The 17,815-nt window shown below is 35.3% G+C and overlaps 3 protein-coding genes across 3 annotated transcripts; all 3 read left to right on the top strand.

Moving 5' to 3' along the window:
• The first annotated feature begins 759 nt into the window (after nucleotides 1-759).
• On the top strand, nucleotides 760-1,332 carry LOC143600177 (uncharacterized). Its single transcript, XM_077077938.1, has one exon. The coding sequence runs from the start codon at nucleotides 760-762 to the stop codon at nucleotides 1,330-1,332; it is 573 nt and encodes a 190-aa protein (XP_076934053.1).
• A 4,664-nt stretch (nucleotides 1,333-5,996) lies between these two features.
• LOC143600179 (uncharacterized) lies at nucleotides 5,997-6,356 on the top strand. The gene has a single exon (XM_077077939.1). It carries the CDS (start codon nucleotides 5,997-5,999, stop codon nucleotides 6,354-6,356), a length of 360 nt encoding a protein of 119 aa, XP_076934054.1.
• Nucleotides 6,357-10,900: 4,544 nt separating this feature from the next.
• LOC143600180 (protein FAR1-RELATED SEQUENCE 5-like) lies at nucleotides 10,901-12,908 on the top strand. Its single transcript, XM_077077940.1, has 5 exons — nucleotides 10,901-11,220; nucleotides 11,318-11,513; nucleotides 11,660-12,229; nucleotides 12,353-12,478; nucleotides 12,585-12,908. Exons 1-5 carry the CDS (start codon nucleotides 10,901-10,903, stop codon nucleotides 12,906-12,908), a joined length of 1,536 nt encoding a protein of 511 aa, XP_076934055.1.
• The last annotated feature ends 4,907 nt before the right edge of the window (nucleotides 12,909-17,815 follow it).

Consider the following 17,815-nt stretch of genomic DNA (forward strand, 5'->3'; position numbering starts at 1 on the left):
GCTTCAATTTGCAGGATGAAAACAACAATCAAGCTCCACCATGATTTGAGAAAAGATCCATAAATCAACCCTATCAACCAAAAACTCAATTTCAAGGTTAGAGTTATAGCAGTAACCTGCTTCAAGGAAATGAAAGCATGCTTGCACAAATCATCGCCGGTAATGTCGAAGCATATAAGCGTGCCAATTTGAGGGCACTTAAGGTCAACGAAGTTCTAATAAAGCATGATGCTGATATCAAAAGTTAGAAAGCATCTCTACAATCGCTTGAAAACTAGTTGGGGCAGATTGCTCGACAACTATAGGAAAGACAACTAGGTGGCCTTCCAAGCAACACAGTAAACAACCTGAACGCAACTGTAAATGCAGTCACCTTGAGGAGTGGTAGAACCACTATGGTTACCGAACCAACCTTAGAACCAGCGGCCACAGAAAAGGAGACTGAGATTCCTCAAGAGGTGCAAGAGAGGCTGGACCCAGAAAGTACCGCACGACCAAAGGAACCACTCAGAACCTATGTTCCTCCAATTCCTTATCCAGCACGTTAGAAGAAAGAAAGGTTGGAGGCTCAATCTGGAAAATTCCACGAGCTTTTCAAGCAACTCCACATCAACATCCCATTCGTTGAAGCACTTTCACAATGCTAAAATATGCATTTTGAAAGATGTTCTCACCAACAAGAGGAAGTTGGAGGAGCTATCCCATGTCACATTGAACGAAGAATGTTAAGCCATTCTGCAAAACAAGCTTCCAGAAAAAATGACTAATCCAAGGAGTTTTACCATTCCTTGCCTTATAGGAAGTTTGTCTGTTAGCAATGCCCTGACCAATTTAGGAGCTAGTATCAATTTAATGCCTTATGCGTTTTTTGCAAAATTAGGGATAGGTGAACAAAAAACCACCCGCATGAGTATCCAATTAGCTTATTGCTCCATAAAATACCCTCGGGGCATTGTTGAGAACATGTTAGTCAAGATCGACAAGTTCGTGTTCCTAGTAGATTTTGTGATCCTCGATACGGATGAGGACAAGAATGTACCCCTCATCATAGGGAGACCCTTCCTAGCCACGGACAGAGCACTCTATGATGTCTGCACGGGAAAACTAACTCTTAGAGTAAATGATGAGCAGGTTACATTCGACATAGGCAAATCCATACAGCACCCACAACACCACGATGATTCACTTTATTGCATTGATGTTATTGATTCTGTTGTGAGTTGCCATGTGAGGGATTCCGCCATATCGAATGCTCTTGATACACAAATTCTCGAGAAACCTATCTCAGAGCCCATTCGAGAGGATCACATCATCGAAGAAGTCATCGAATAGGAGAACCAAGAAACGTCTTCACCATAAGAAATTTTCAAAGTTGTTGATCTCAAACATGAAACCAAAGCTAAACCATCCACTGAGGAACCATGAGACTTGGAGTTAAAAGAACTACCAGCTCACTTGGAGTACGCTTTCTTGGAAAGTGAGTCCCATCTCCCTGTAATCATCTCGGCCAGATTGCCAATTGACGATAAGAACGAGTTGCTCGAGGTTCTCAAACTTCATAAGAAAGCCATCGCATGGAAGACATGGACATGAAGGGCATCAACCCTCTTTCTGCACCCACAAAATTCTCATGGAGGAAGACAACAAACCTGTAGTTCAACATCAAAGGCGTCTGAATCCGAACATGCAAGATGTCGTGAAAAAATAAGTAATCAAACTCCTTGATGCAGGGTTAATCTACCCAATCTCTAATTCACCTTGGGTAAGCCCGGTCCAAGTTGTACCCAAGAAGGGAGGAATGAGTGTGGTAATGAACGAGAGAGATGAGCTTATACCAATGAGAACCGTCACAGGCTGGAGAGTATGCATTGACTACCGCAAGCTTAATGACTCCACAAGGAAGGATCATTTTCCACACCCTTTAATTGATCAAATGCTTGAACGATTGTCTGGAAAAATGTTCTATTGCTTCCTCGACGGTTTTTCTGGTTAATTTCAAATTCCCATTGCTCCTGAAGATCAGGAAAAGACTACTTTCACATGCCCTTATGGCACATTTGCCTACCGCCAAATGCCTTTTGGGCTATGCTATGCAATGCACCTACTACCTCTCAGCTTTGCATGGTAGCCATTTTCCATGAGATGATCGAGCACTCAATGGAAGTCTTCATGGACGATTTTTCTATTTTTGGAGATTCTTTTTATCATTATCTTAAGAATTTGGAGAAAATGTTGACAAGATGTGAAGAAGTAAATCTTGTTCTTAAATGGGAAAAATGTCATTACATGGTTCGTGAAGGCATTGTTCTCGGTCACAAGATTTCCCAAGCTGGACTTGAAGTTGACAAAGCAAAAATCGAAACAATTTTGAAACTCCCACCTCCAACGTCTGTCAAAGCAATCAGGAGTTTCCTTGGTCATGCGAGTTTTTACCTCCGCTTCATAAAATATTTTTCAAAAATCGCTCGACCAATGGCCCAACTCCTTGAAAAAGATGCACCATTTATATTTTATTAAAGAGTGTTTGAAGGCATTCAATCTTTTGAAAGACAAACTTGTCAATGCTCCAATTATGGTTGCTCCAGGTTGGACATTACCATTCGAAATCAGGTGTGATGCGAGCGATTTTGCTGTAGGAGCGGTTCTAGGCCAAGGGAAAGATAAGCATTTTCACCCAATCTACTACGCCAACAAGACACGATGCACAAGAAAATTACACAACCACCGAAAAGGAGTTGTTGGCCGTGGTGTTTGCATTCGACAAATTCAGATCTTATCTTGTTCTTTCGAAAACCATCGTTTACACCGACCATGCAGCCATTCGCTATCTTTTCAACAAGCAAGATGCAAAGCCTCGACTAATCAGTTGGATATTGCTACTTCAAGAATTTGACATCGAAATTCAAGACAAAAGGGACGCAGAAAATTTCGCTGCCGACCATCATTCGCGTTTGGAGTGCTCAACTTCACACGAACCACCGGGGTCCCACATAAATGACAATTTCCCCCATGAGTTTCTTATGCACATTCAAACAATTTTGAAAGAAGATGAAGATGAGTGCCCTTGGTTTGCCGATTAGGCAAACTATTTGGCATGTGGTATCATGCGAAAAGTTTTAACACACCAGCAACGTAAAAAATTCTTTTCTGGTCACAAGTATTATTTTTGGGAAGATTCATACTTGTTCAAAGTTGGGGCAGATCAAATTATACACATGTGTATTTTCGGAAATGAAGCCATAAAAGTTCTTAAACATTCCTGTGAAGGACCCACTGGAGGACATCATAATTTAACACTCACAGTGAAAAAGGTCTTTGATTCAGAATTCTTTTGACCCACAGTGTTCAAAGATGCCCAGTCCTTGATCCAAGCTTGCGATGCTTGTCAAAGAACTGGGAATATTTCATCTAGAAACGGAATGCCTCAAAAGAGCATTCAAGTTTGAGAAATCTTTGATGTTTGGGGAATTGACTTCATGGGACTGTTTCCAAGTTCCTTTGGAAACCGATAAATCCTAGTAGTAGTTGAGGCACAAGCTCTCCCCACTAATGATGCTAGGTTTGTTGTCAAATTCCTTAAGAAGTTGTTTTCACGATTCGATACAACGAAAGCTTTAATCAGTGATCGAGGGACCCACTTTTGCAATTCCCAAATGGAAAAATGTCACACCCCAACCTACGGCGGAAATGCCGGAGCGCGAACTGATTGTCACAGCTCTCAAGGTACTATCATGCAATATTAAAAGTTTCGATATCTATTAAATAAATTTCCAAATAACAAACATCCATACAGAATCCAAATACCCAAGTACATATATCAATCAATAACAATATGTTTAATTTAGTTTTCTTCTAGCATAAATCCTTAAGTGATCTTGTACTTCACATCAAACGAATACCTACATATGTATTGAAAATAGAATGGTTTTGTCAACACAAGGTTGAGTGAGAAACACACCAGTTCAAAGTATAAATAAAAATATGTATTTGCGAAAAGTCATATGAGAATAACAAAATAACCAAAGAGCAAGTATAACTGAGATGTCGAGAAGCACAAAGCTATAACGATTGGCGTATGATCATACTAGACTGAGATTATGTTGGACCTCTCCGAATGCGGAAGCATACAAAGCAAATAAGAACATAAACAAGTAAGGTATAAGTTGTTAACACATAAGACAAAGTTGCAGTTTTTAAGTATAAGTATATATAAGAAATATAATTTACGCATATGTCCCCAAAACGTGAGAAAAAGAAGTAAAATAGGGGAATGTGATTACTCACCTTAACAGACGAGCAAGCGAGGAAAACAATATAATACGAATGTGGATGATAGATCAAACTCTTCAAGGAATACTGACGAGATCTCCTATTAACGAATAATTACGGAAACGAATATAAATAACTTATGATTTCAACAATGAATCTTAAACTAGATAGAGGTTTGGGATTTTGATGATCGAGTGTAAATCTTACAAAGACTATTTATTAATAGATTTATTTTTAATTTTTATCTCAAAACTTTATAATACGATTTAATTATATAAAATACTTAAAATACTTAAATATATATTTGTAAAACTTTATAGTTTATATAAAAAGGTTTGCTACAAATACGTTTAATGTATTTATATATTACTAATAATAGGTAATAGTTAACACTAATTAATAATATTTATATAAAAGATGATCTTTTTATAAAAACAGTTGAACTATATTTTTAAATACGTGATTTAACGACCTTTTAAATATTAAAGCCTTTATAAGTTTTGAAAAATCTAATATATATATACACACACACATATATAGTTTTTAACCGAGGTTCGGAAACACAACTAGTTAACGAGTCGGTTTTATAAAAATATTGATTCATTGTTATATATATAATATTAATAATATAATGTAAACTATTAAATATATAAGTATATAATCTTTAAAAAAATAATAAGGAAAAGGACCCAAAACGGGCTGGGGGAGGCTCGAAGCTGCGCCCCCAGCTCGTCCAAGTCTTAAACACGATACACACAACCCAAAACGGGCTGGACGTCTAGCTGTTTAAAGATCAGAACAATAATTTAAGTATAAGAGCCCAGAAAAGCCCCCAATTCCCATGAACCCTAGATCATCAAATCGCTTAATCTGATAAATGTTAATGCGATTAACGTTAGGGCATATGGAGAGATGATCAACGCAAAACTAAACATATATGAAATTACCTTGTTCGTTGTTTATACGATGATTAATATGAGGTACCAATGGCCGGCTATACGAACCCACGAAGACGGCAATATTTACGAAATTAAGTATAGGGGTTAGAGGCGCTAGACTGAGGGTACTAACTGAGAGTTTAATTGAATTATTACGCTCGTTAACATGTATATTAAGAACGAGTTGAGGTCGGTTTGTTATAATAAGTAATTCAAATCATAATTTATTGATATAACGCAATTAGAGGTGTCGGTGTGTCGATTATGGAAATATTAAGTAAACCCTTGATTTAATTTCCATTCTTATGACGAAAATTGTGGCTCAAGCTTGTTAAATGGGTCGCGGTTTTGAGGAATGGTCGGGTTAACGAGTTTGGTATTAGGATCTGGATATGGGTTATTATAATAAGTTACATTTTAGCCCTTGGGGTTTAAGGATGGGTACACAAGAGGATAAAAGGTAATAGTTTGGGTTAAAAGTGCCAAAACAAGAAGATAAATAAATAATTAAATAATAAGTTAATAATAATATATTAATAACTAAAAAAATTTAAACTCGATAAATGCAATATTTTTAATAAAAATAACCCGAATATTGAACCGAATCGGATAAGAGTATAAGCTCGAAAACCCGAGTTGTTATAAAAAAACCTTGTCTCGATATGGAGTGCACCATAGATTCTCAACACCATATCATCCACAAACTAGTGGACAAGTTGAAGTCACAAACAGTGGCATCAAAAGAATTCTCGAGAAAACAATTGGTTTGAACGCAAGAATTGGGCCGAAATGCTTGACGATGCTCTTTGGGCTCTTCACACTGCTTACAAAACACCCATAGGCACAACACCATTTAAACTTGTGTATGGGAAAGCGAGCCATCTACCCGTGGATCTTGAATATAATGTTTATTGGGATTTAAAAGCTATGAATCTCAACTTTGCAAGTGCAAGTGAAAACAGATTTGTTCAAATCCATGAACTCGAAGAGTTAAGGAAACAGGCCTATGAAAATTCATCACTTTACAAAGAAAGGACAAAAAGTCTGCATGATGCTCGCTTGAAGGTTCAAAAGAAATTCCAAGTGGGCGATCGCGTATTGTTGTACAACTCCCACCTTCGTCTATTTCCTAGAAATCTAAAACCTTGATGGTCAGGCCCATACTTGGTAAAGTAAGTTTTTGATTACGGGACCGCGGAAATCGAAAATGGAGATGGGCAGTCATTTAAAGTCAATGGTCATCGTTTAAAACTCTAAGTTGAAGGACAAACTGGAACCGTCTCGGAGGTAATTCTCCTCCTTTCCAAGAAACCTTGAAAGAAAGTCTCGGGGTCTAGCCAGGACCCCTAACCAAAAACTTGGCCTTTGGACATAGTTTTTGCTTTAAAAAAAAATACAAATAAATAAAATAAATAAAAACTTTTTCAGGATATGTCTAGACAATTTTCAGCATATTTGGGGTGCTAGTTGTTCTGTGCCCGGTCTAGACATTAAATTATCTTATTTATATGATTTTTTTCTATGTTTTTTGTTTGGATGGTTGTTGCTTCTTTCGTTGAAACATCTACATGGAAGAGAAGTGTGGATTTCAGACGTAACCATTGGCTGCCGACATATAGGAGAGTTACTTTTCATCCTTTCCCTACATTTTGTATTGCACTTTTATATATCTTTTCACATTAAGGGCAATGTGAGATTCAAGTGTGGGGAGGGGTTTACTTGAACTTTGTTTTGTCCAATAAAATATTTTCAAAAATCTCCAAATTTTAATTTATGTGTCAAATATAAAGGAAAAAAGAATAACAATAATAATAATAATAATAATAACAATAATAATAATAAATAAAAGACCGTTAAGCATTTTATGATTTTTTGACAAAACCAAGGGTTAAGGTTGTATTTCGAAAAGCGCTCGTTCAAACCAACCACCCAATCAACTTTAACTTAATGTGAAAACCGAAAATATGGTTTGTATTTCTTGAGAAAAACTTTATGCAAAATGTGGCGTTTAAACCCAATCCCCCTATTCCCGTGAGCAAAGGTTCAAGCCTTATTACAATATATCATCCCTTACGTTTTTGCGGATTGAAAGAGTCATTTGTTTCGTGTAATTTAGAACTTGTCTTGGGAATGCTTTTCGAGATCATAATGAAATGTTGCATAAAAAAGGAGGTAATATATAACCAAACTTAACCCTTCCTCAAATACCATATATAACCACATAATCCACTTCATTTCAAAATTTCCCCTTTCACCCAATACACAAACATTTACCCATAACAACTCTTTAAAATTTAGCCAATTCTCGTTTTTATTTTTTGTATTTTCAGTTCAAGTTAAGTCTCAAGGATGACCAATGCTAATCAAGACTTAATCTTCATATTTCGATCAACATTTTAACTGTATATAAAAAATATTCATGTAAATCACCACAAACTAGGTGATATAAGGAGCAATAATTTATGAACTCAAGACATTGAAGACGATCAAAAAGCTCCTGATTCAAGATTGTACGTATTCCTTTTCAAAACAAAATACTTCAAGCAACCAATCATATCTATATCTTCACAACAGAAAACCGAGAAACCAACCTATATTACCTCTTCGTTTATGCAACATTTCACATTAGTTAGTGGAGAATAGATCCCTCGACAAACTTATTTTTCACAAGTTTCATTTTGACAAGAGTGTTCATATATACATGCAACATTACATGTATGATCAGATATAAAACCGAGTGTGAGTGGACATTGTGAGAACGTGTAGTTTTGCATAAAAAGTAACTCACAAATACAAACCATGTTTTCCTATGTCACTACATATATTCATAAGATCTCCGTTGGTTGAGTTGTTAGTGTCTCTTTCTTTGGGACCACCTTAACGTTTTGGGGGTGTTATAGCTACGGTCTCGTTATCTACTACCATTTGGAGAATTTTTATATTTAGTTTGCTTGAGGACAAGCAAGGTTTAAGTGTGGGGATGTTTGATATATAATTATTTATACATCTTCATTGCATCATTTTATACCCGATTCATGTTATTTTCTTGATAATATTATTGAGAATGGGTTCTAATAAGCCTTTATTGGTTTTTATAGGAAAAATGATCTTGGTAAACCAAACATGACGAAACACAATGAAAAGAATCAAGAAAAATGAAAGTATGTGAGCTAAGCATGGGCCAAGCCTCAATCAGACATGCCCCATTTCTATCTGAAGACACGTCAGCTAAGCATGGGCCGATCCTAAGCCAGACATGCCCCACGCCTACTAAGAAGATGAAAAAATAAAGTACATTGTCCGCCTTTTTGAAGACACACAGGGTCATGCCTCACCCAGGCATGCCCCATGCCAATCAAGCCTGCCAAGAAAGTACAAATCATTATCATGCGCAATAAATGTATGAGGGACCAGCACAGGTCATGCCTCTCCCAGGCATGCCCCATGCCAATCAAACCTGCCAAGAAAGTACAAATCAGTGCATGCACATTTAATGCTTGAGGGACCAGCACAGGCCAAGCCTAACCCAGACATGATCCGTGCCTAGCAATATGCCAAAGAGTACAGCAGGACCAGTGGTGTACTATTTGGGGATCAGCATGGGTCATGCCCCTTCCAGGCATGGGTCATGCTTTGTGCACAGTTATCCTATATAAAGACCATGCATGTTGCTCATTTGGGGTGCACAATTTTGGAGAAAAACACACCCATTTTCACTCCCATAATCCATAGAATTAAAAGAAGAGAAGCTCCTAAACCCTCATAGAACATCAAGAAGAAGTTTTAGCATCATCATAATTATCTAGCTTGGTTTCTTGGTTAGATTATATTACATATTAAACATGAATGCTATATTCTGCTATTTTGGTGTATCTTTTATAATTATCATGAGCAAAAACTTTTTATATCATCTTAACTCATGATGAAACTTGACAACTTTTGATGGTTGGAATTAATATATGATAATTTTATGTTAAAATAATGACTAGTTCTTGTTTATCTTTTAATGAAATATTGTGTTTAAACAATTGAAAGTAATATACAAGAATTATAAATGGTACATCTTGTTATGTTCAAAGACTCTTGATTTTATCATTTATTTATAAATGTTGTTCATGCAACATTATAACTTTTAATCTAGAAATAGTTAAAATTATTATTGTATGCTACATGAAAATTGGTTAAACACATATCCTCATGTTTAGATTTGAAAAGATTGAACATTTTTAATGAATTGATATTCTTGTTAAGTAATATTATAAAAAGTTTGTTAACACAACTATTTTAATATTACACTTGGGTTGAAAATTCATAAATCAAAGGAATACTTGAACTTAGTCTAATTTAATCAACCATAGGTGGATTATGTGTTGTTCACGTACTCTTTCCGATCGGCTGTTAGATTTGAATTTCGTAATTGAATGATAATCTATATCTTTAAATTTCAACGTAAAGGTTCACTTACATTATAGTATGATTTGAGGTGATTAGTTTGTATAATTCATACTAAGTTTTCCAAAAAATCATTTGGATGGTTATCCATAACTAGAAACTATTCTTCTTAAAACAAAATAGTGAATTTATCATATATTTAAGTTTACCATCATTAGGAGTCAAGTGGATTCTAAGTTAAGGTGATAGCTTCTTAATTCTTGTTTATCTACATTATCGTGTTACTTGTTTTAAATTATTGTTACAAGTTTGTCTAAAAAATTAATCTTAAAAACAAATCAATTAAGCTCATTTCTCACGGTTATTATATTTTCAAAGGTTTGATATTAAAATTTACATGTCCATGGATTGATTCGACAGGTACACTTGTCTTTTGTGTGTGTGGTTAAGTCTAGGTGAAAACCATTTTTAAAACACGAAAAAGTGTGATAAATCTTTAATAAATATAAATATATATATATATATATATATATATATATATATATATATATCACACCACATCAGTAGAATTCATTAACTCATATCCATGTTATGTTTAGTTTTTATTATTTATAAATGCTTTATTTGTTTATAAATGTTTGGTTTTAAAGCTTTATCAAGTTAAAATCCTTTTTTTAATGTATTTCCTCATGTTAGCTTTAAAGTATTATTATGTACTATATTTAAATGCTTTTATTTACTTCTCTAGAGAATGTCTTTAGCCACGAAACATCCTTAGGCCAACCAGATGATTCATCACCTGTTTTCATAGAGCCAACAATTCTTCAAGAGGAGGATGCCTATTATGTTTATGATTCTCCTAATTGTACGAAGTTTTGGCGTCCAAAGATTGATAAAAATTTAAAACCTATTGAAGGCACTGATTTTAATTCTTGGGAAGATGTTGTTACCATGTATTATAAGTATGCTGAAGAATCTAGTTTTTCGGTCTGCAAATATCAAACTAAGAAATGGAAGATGTCGTTTACACACAAATATTTGACGTGTAACAAGTGTGGTACCCCCAAAGCAAACGTTCCTTTGGTTCCAATTCTGAACCCTCAATGTATGTCAGGCAAAAGACATTCACCATAACTGATTGCAAGGCTCACCTAGGTGTTTCATTTTGTCGTGACACATCTTAGTTTATTGTGTTTAAGTTTGTAGAAGATCACAATCATTCTCTGGTTGACACTTTTAACCGTGACTTGACTAATATATCTAGAAATCTTTCATTTTCAACCAAAAAAATTATCCACCAGATGAGTTTAAACAGAATTGGTCCTACTGTTGCTCATCGTTTACTTGTCTCAATAAAGGGTTGTGATCATAACATTAGAGGTACTCCTATTGATTTCAAAAACTTTTACACTGGAATGAGGATTTTCATAAGTGATAGAGATTCCCAGTTAGTTATTGACCGGTTGAAAGATCGTTATGAGAGTTGCCCCGAATTCTTTTTTGGTTTTACAGTTGAAAATGGCAAGTTAAGGTTTATCTTTTGGGCCGATGAGGTATCCAAGTTAAATTACAAAGCTTTTGGTCATGTTTTGGCTTTTGATGCCACGTATCAGACTGATAGGTCAGTTATTTGACTCCGCATTTTGTTTTTTTATCTATCATATGTATATTTATATTATAACATATGTTTATAATGTTAATAAATTTTACTTTTCAAGGTACAAAATGATATTTGTTCCTTTTACTGGTGTAGATCACCACAAAAAAATTGTTTCTTTTGGAGCTGCCTTGATCAGTAGTGAGACTATCGACTCTTACAAATGGTTGCTTCAATCCTTCCTTAATTGTCATGGTGAACAACCCAAGTTAGTTTTAAGTGATCATGATCCTTCTATGCGGCAACCAATAGTTCAAGTATTTTCTGACTCACGTCATAGGCTTTGTATGTGGCACATAATGAAGAAATTGTCGGCCAAGTTTATGATCTTAACTTTGACTAGTGTTATTTATTTTGACATATGTTTATGACTTTTGTTATATGTTTTTTTCTTTAAAATTAGGTATATGGTGATGTTATTGAATATACTAACATTCGTTCGAGGATTCATCTTTTGGTTTGGAATTTGTTTATCACCCCTGATACTTTTGAGTCCAGATGGCATTATCTTATTGAGATGTTTGGTTTACAAGACAACGAGTGGTTGAATGATATGTTTGATATCCGAGATCGTTGGCTTCCTGCATATTTTCGTGATATCCTGTTTGGTTGTTTAATGAAGACTACATCTCGATGTGAAAGCTCTAACGCAACATTTAAAGTCAATTCAACTAGCGCTAATACGCTTGTGAAATTCATGTTGTGTATGAAGTCTAGACTTAACAGTCAACGTTATTCTCAAAGAATATTTGAGTACAAGACTTCATCTGCTTCATTTCAAGGTTCTATTGGTGAAGAAATAGAAAAACATGCATTTGACTTGTACACTCAAATAGTTTTTAAAGAAGTTAGAAAGGAGATAATGAAAGGAAAGTATTGTTGTTACGTAACAAATACTAAATCCGTTGTTGCTCATGTTTTATATTCTGTGACTCACTTGGACAAAAGGAAGGATATAACCAATGTCTTTCTGGTATGTTAAGGAACATGTTTTAGCACGTTAACATATGTTATATTATTAACTTATGTTATAAGTTAAACATAAAAATTATGTTATAAGTTAATTATATGTTATATGATATAATCATACCTATAGGTTAAATTTGATCCTGCTAATAACTTTGCGTCTTGTTCAGGCATGGGATTCACTCGTAATGGGCTTTTATGCCGCCTTGTTTTTTGTGTTTATAGAATGAAAAAAGTTGACAAGATCCCTTTGAAAGTATGTAAGTCATAGGTAGAAATGATATGTTCTACCTAGAAGTGTTTTCTCACTTTCAAATCGTTATAGTGTGGATTGAAACCCTCAAAGTGTTTTATGTTTTGAGATTTTGGAAATGGTTAGTCAATGCGTTGACATATTGAGGGTTGATTCTGAAGGTCTTAACTCATTTGCTATGAAGATTAAGGAATTAAAATCTGTCGTCTTTCAAAAAAGTTTTAAAAATGTGGATGCCGTAGATGACAATGAAACTGTTTTTGAAGATACTATTGGCAATGTGAATGAAGGTGATGATTTTATTGAGAACCCAGTTGCAGTTCAGATTAAAGGATGTGGCAAGCTTCGTCGAGTGGTTGGTGAGACGGATAAAAATGTCGAGAAGGCAAGTAAAGTCGCCAGGTTATGTCGTACTTGCGGTGAATATGTGTAACATCCTAAATATTCTAATATTAAATAAAGAGAGCTTCGTTAAATTGTCGTGTGTTAAATAATTAATTAGTATTAAATAAAGAAAAGTCATGGACATGGATTAATTAAGATAGATTAAAAGGAATGGGCCTTAGGTCCGTGGGCTTTAAGGGATATAAATACCCCCTTAAACTACCCTAAAACCCTAATCCTCATTCCATCTTTCCATATTGCCTACACACTCAAAAAAACACACATATCACTACACACACTTACGGCCGAGAGAGTAGAGAGGGATCCGAGATCAAGTGGACGCTAGTTCGTGTAGATCTTTATTATACAAGCTTCTACAAGATCTAGAGTTTATAAACAAGCTAAAAGAGATCCAAACAAACATGAAAAGGTATGTTTTGATCTTAAAGTTTACGTTTATATTAACGTTTAGTCTTGAAACTTAGAACGAGATTAGATCGGGTGTAAATGAAACATAAAGTTGTAAGCTTGACGTTAGAAACGAACTTAACAAACTCGCGGCTGCTTATGACACTTTAAAATTAACCTTAGACTTAGTATTGAACGTTTTAAACATAAAGGTCTAAACTTTATGTGTATTCGGGTCAAATCATACCCAAAAACGACCATAGGAATGATCGTGGGTTGGTTAAATACCATATCCATGGATTTCGCGTTAAACGGAGATGATTATAGGGGGATTAGAGCTAACAGTGGCTGCGGCTGGGCAACTTCGCCTGCACCGCAGCTAAGCTCGTTGCACAAGTTCGCCAAGTCAAGTTCGCCCCCCTGACATGTTCGCCTAAACGCATAAGTTCGCTCGCTGTTAAATTCGCTGAATGTTAACTTCGCTTGTTTATAAGTTCGTCGGGTATATGTTCGCTTAACATATAACATCGCTACTGATAACTTCGCTGATGATAAGTTCGCTCCTTGGTAAGTTCGCCAATTGTAAACTTCGCTGAACGCTAAGTTCGCCATCAGCTAAGTTCGCCGCATATAATTTCGCTTAAGTTAAGTTCGATAACGAATCGGATAGCGAATCAGACTTAATTCGTTATGAAGAATGAGTTAACGAATTGGAAAATAAATTAAAATCCTAATGGAAAATGTGTTAAGATAGTTAATGGAAAATAAATCAGCTCGACCCCAGCCAGGGGCAGAGCCCCTTGGACCCCGCTAGGGGCTGTCGCCCCTAGAACCCTGCTGCCAGGGGCGCTGCCCCGGACCCCCGTTCTTTGTGGGTTATAATTGAACTAGAAACACAATATAGATAGCGATAGTTGATTGATACTTGTAATTGTTATACAGTTAGCCGTGCACATCTCAAGAAAGGGATAACAATTAACGGTGAACGTAACCATGTTCAGGTGAGTTTCTAGCCCCATTCCTTGTTATGTTTTCGGGGCTGTGTGCATACTCGATGTGATTAGTTAATACACTTACCTTAAGTGGTAAGTGTATGCCTATTATGTTATATGTGAAAGTTATGAATGAATGCTTGATGGTACATGAACGATATTCGGATATTGCATGTATTGTTAAGGGATAGTTTAAAGTGGTGAATGTTTATATATGTTGTATGTATGTTACAGATTAACGAGTACGTAAGAAAGTATATAAACTCTATGAAAAGAAAGGAAAGTATGGTATGAAGGAATTGATGGTAAAGGGTTGCAGACCCTAATAATATCTGTGAAGGAGGGTGGCAGACCCTAATAATATCTGTGAGGTTATAGGGCGAGAGGCTCTTTAAGGGTGGCAGACCCTAATAATATCTGTGAGGTTATAGGGCGAAAGGCATTTTAAAATGTACGATTATGTTTGTAAAGAAATCTAAAGTATGAAGTAATAATGAAAGAAAATATGAAAGTAAGAACGAAGGTATATACTTACGTATGTACGAAAGAAAGTAAAAGAGGTTAAGTATGTAATATAAGAACGTATTGTATGTTACTTGTATTAACTAGAACTCACTCAGCGTAGCTGACTTTTAGTATGCACGCAGGTGAGTAGAATGAGGCAGCTCGCTTGAGGAGACACGTGGCGTTGAATAAGAGGCTGGCATCGGAAGACTCAAGACGTTTAAATTTAATGTTTTGTTTATTTTGAAAAACGAGATGTTGTTTTAAGAAAAGTTATGGTTTGTTATGAAATGTTTTATGAAAGTTTTTAAATTCCGTGAATGTTTTAATTAACTCTGATATTTAGAACTGCGTTTATGAGTAAATCCAACATCCAAATGTGAGGCACCGGTAACGGGGCCTTACAATATGTTTATCATGATTCTCGTAATTGCCCTTAAATCCCAAGAAGAAGAAGAAGAAGTCTTTGGCCGATCCTGAAACAAGCGATAATGTTTAGATAGTATCTGGAAGCCATTTTGAATGCACCAAGAATTGTGGACTTAATAAATAAATTTCATAGGAAGGAATGTTAGTTTCTGATTCGTATTTTGTTGTTATTTTTTCAACATGCTCTTATTTAAGTCCCTAATAGAATGTATTACATCAAATAATATCACTTTTTGGGGCTATTGGTTTATATTTCACATTTTTATTAGGGTACTGTTATTTTGTGTTTTTTATTGGTTTCAACTTACTTTTTTGTTAGATTTATTTTGTTAATAATTGTTGTATTATCCATCCCCTCTTCAATTTTATGTCAACCATTTGACCATTGGACTACCAACCATATTTATAACACATCACATCTTACCATCTAACCTCCTTTATTTTTTTCATTATATAAAGGTGAGGGTTGATACTTGAACCCTTATTTTCTACAAGATCCTTTTTTTCAATTTTTATCATGTCTACACCTCTTCGTAGATTAGTGCCTCTTTCTAAGATTAAAATTCAGTCGTCTTCTAACAGCTACTTTCACCTGTGGTTAAAAGAGAGAACCTACCTTATTTCAAAACTTACCCAAATTTTATCGAACCCAAAGTTGAAGATGTTAAGTACAAAAGACCGAAGGTTGAGAAGACCACAGTTGAGCAAAGTTGCATAAAAAATTCAAGTCATTGCGAACAACATCATGATGATTGTAAGGCCCCGTTACCGGTGCCCTACATTGGGCGTTGGATTTACTCATAAACGCAGTTCTAAACATCAGAGTTAATTAAAACATTCGCGGAATATTAAAACTTCAACCAGAATATATTACATAACTTTCAAATCTTATAATAATAAACAATCAGTAGTTTAAATATAAAACATTGTCTTTATAACAACATAACACCTCTTTGAGATGCCAGTATCTTCAATTCCATGCCATGTGTTCCCCTCAAGCGAGCTGCCTCATTCTACTCACCTGCGTGCATACTAAAAGTCATCTACGCTGAGTGAGTTCTAGTTAATCATACGTCATACAATACATACACTTACCTTCAATCATGCATCCGAAGATAAATAATAATTACTTTACAAATTTGCTTTCATTTCATACTTTCATACATACGTGCATACTTTATTACTTTCATATTATATATTTACTGTCCATTCTATGTCATATATTATTAGGGTCTGATCCATTCCTTTTCTATCTCAGATATTATTAGGGTTTGATCCCTCTTTCCTTTGTCTATCTCAGATATTATTAGGGTCTGATCCCTTTCTTGTCTATCTCATATATTTGTAGGGTCTGATCCCTTTCTTGTCTATCTCAAATATTAGTAGGGTCTGATCCCTCTTTACTTCTCTATCTCGGATATTATCAAGGTCTGATCCCTTTCTTCTCTATCTCAGATATTATTAGGGTCTGATCCCTTACTTCTTCATCTTCATACATTCTGACTTTACATACCCGTAACATACATATACATTCTTTACTTATTCATACATATTCATATGTTGTACATACATATATAGTACACATTCATCTGTTACATACATACCTCCCTTGTCACTACGTGCAATATCCGAAGATCGTTCACGTACCGACTAGCTTTCGTTCACATTCAAGATATACATAATTAACATATAAATCATACATGTCATACACTTACCATTTAAGGTAAGTGTATTAACTATCACATCGAGTATGCACACAGCCCCGAAAACATAACAACGAAATGGGGCTAGGAACTCACCTAAATGCGATTACGTTCCCCGTTTGTTGTTATTCATTTCCTTAGCTGTGCACGGCTGACTGTAAAATAATTACACGTATCAATTAATTATCACTACCCATATAGTATTTCTAGTCTAACAATTACCCTCAACGAACCGGGGATTTGGGGGCAGCGCCCCTGGTAGCGGGGTTCTAGGGGCGGTAGCCCCTAGCGGGGTCCAAGGGGCAAAGCCCCTAGCTTGGAAAAAATTTATTTTCATTAACTGTCTTAACACATTTTCCATTATGATTTTTATTTATTTTCTAATTCTTTAAATCATTTGCTATAACGAATTAAGCCTAATTCGTTAACTAATTCGTTAATTGTCGTGATATGATTCGTTAGTCTAGTTCGTTATCTTAACATAGAGAATTGGTGCGTGACGAATCACCTGATTCGTTATCTGGTTCGTTATCCTAACGAATTGGATGGGTAACGAATCACCTGATTCGTTATCTGCTCGTTACGAACTGGGGAAACTGTTTCATTATTTGGACATAACGAATACGTAAACTAATTCGTTATCTTATCATAACGAATTGCGTCAGTCTTATCCAAACTTTGACTTAGGGTCAAAGGCAAAATTGATATGAACACAACTGGTCAACAGACCCCCAAATATGCAATTAACCTTCAAATCTCAACGAAATATCACGAATTTGGTATCATTGAGCTCGTAATGATAGCGCCTACAAACCATAACCACTTATTCATACAGACATCGGGTTTTTAAGGTGCGATTTATTGGTATAGGCATACGGCTCATAGTTGATTAATTAACCTAACATATGTTAACGAATTTC

Source organism: Bidens hawaiensis, unplaced genomic scaffold (assembly GCF_021521415.1).
Source record: "Bidens hawaiensis isolate Kalapana, Puna unplaced genomic scaffold, B.hawaiensis_p1.1 tig00053636_1, whole genome shotgun sequence".
NCBI classification, from domain to species: Eukaryota; Viridiplantae; Streptophyta; class Magnoliopsida; order Asterales; family Asteraceae; genus Bidens; species Bidens hawaiensis.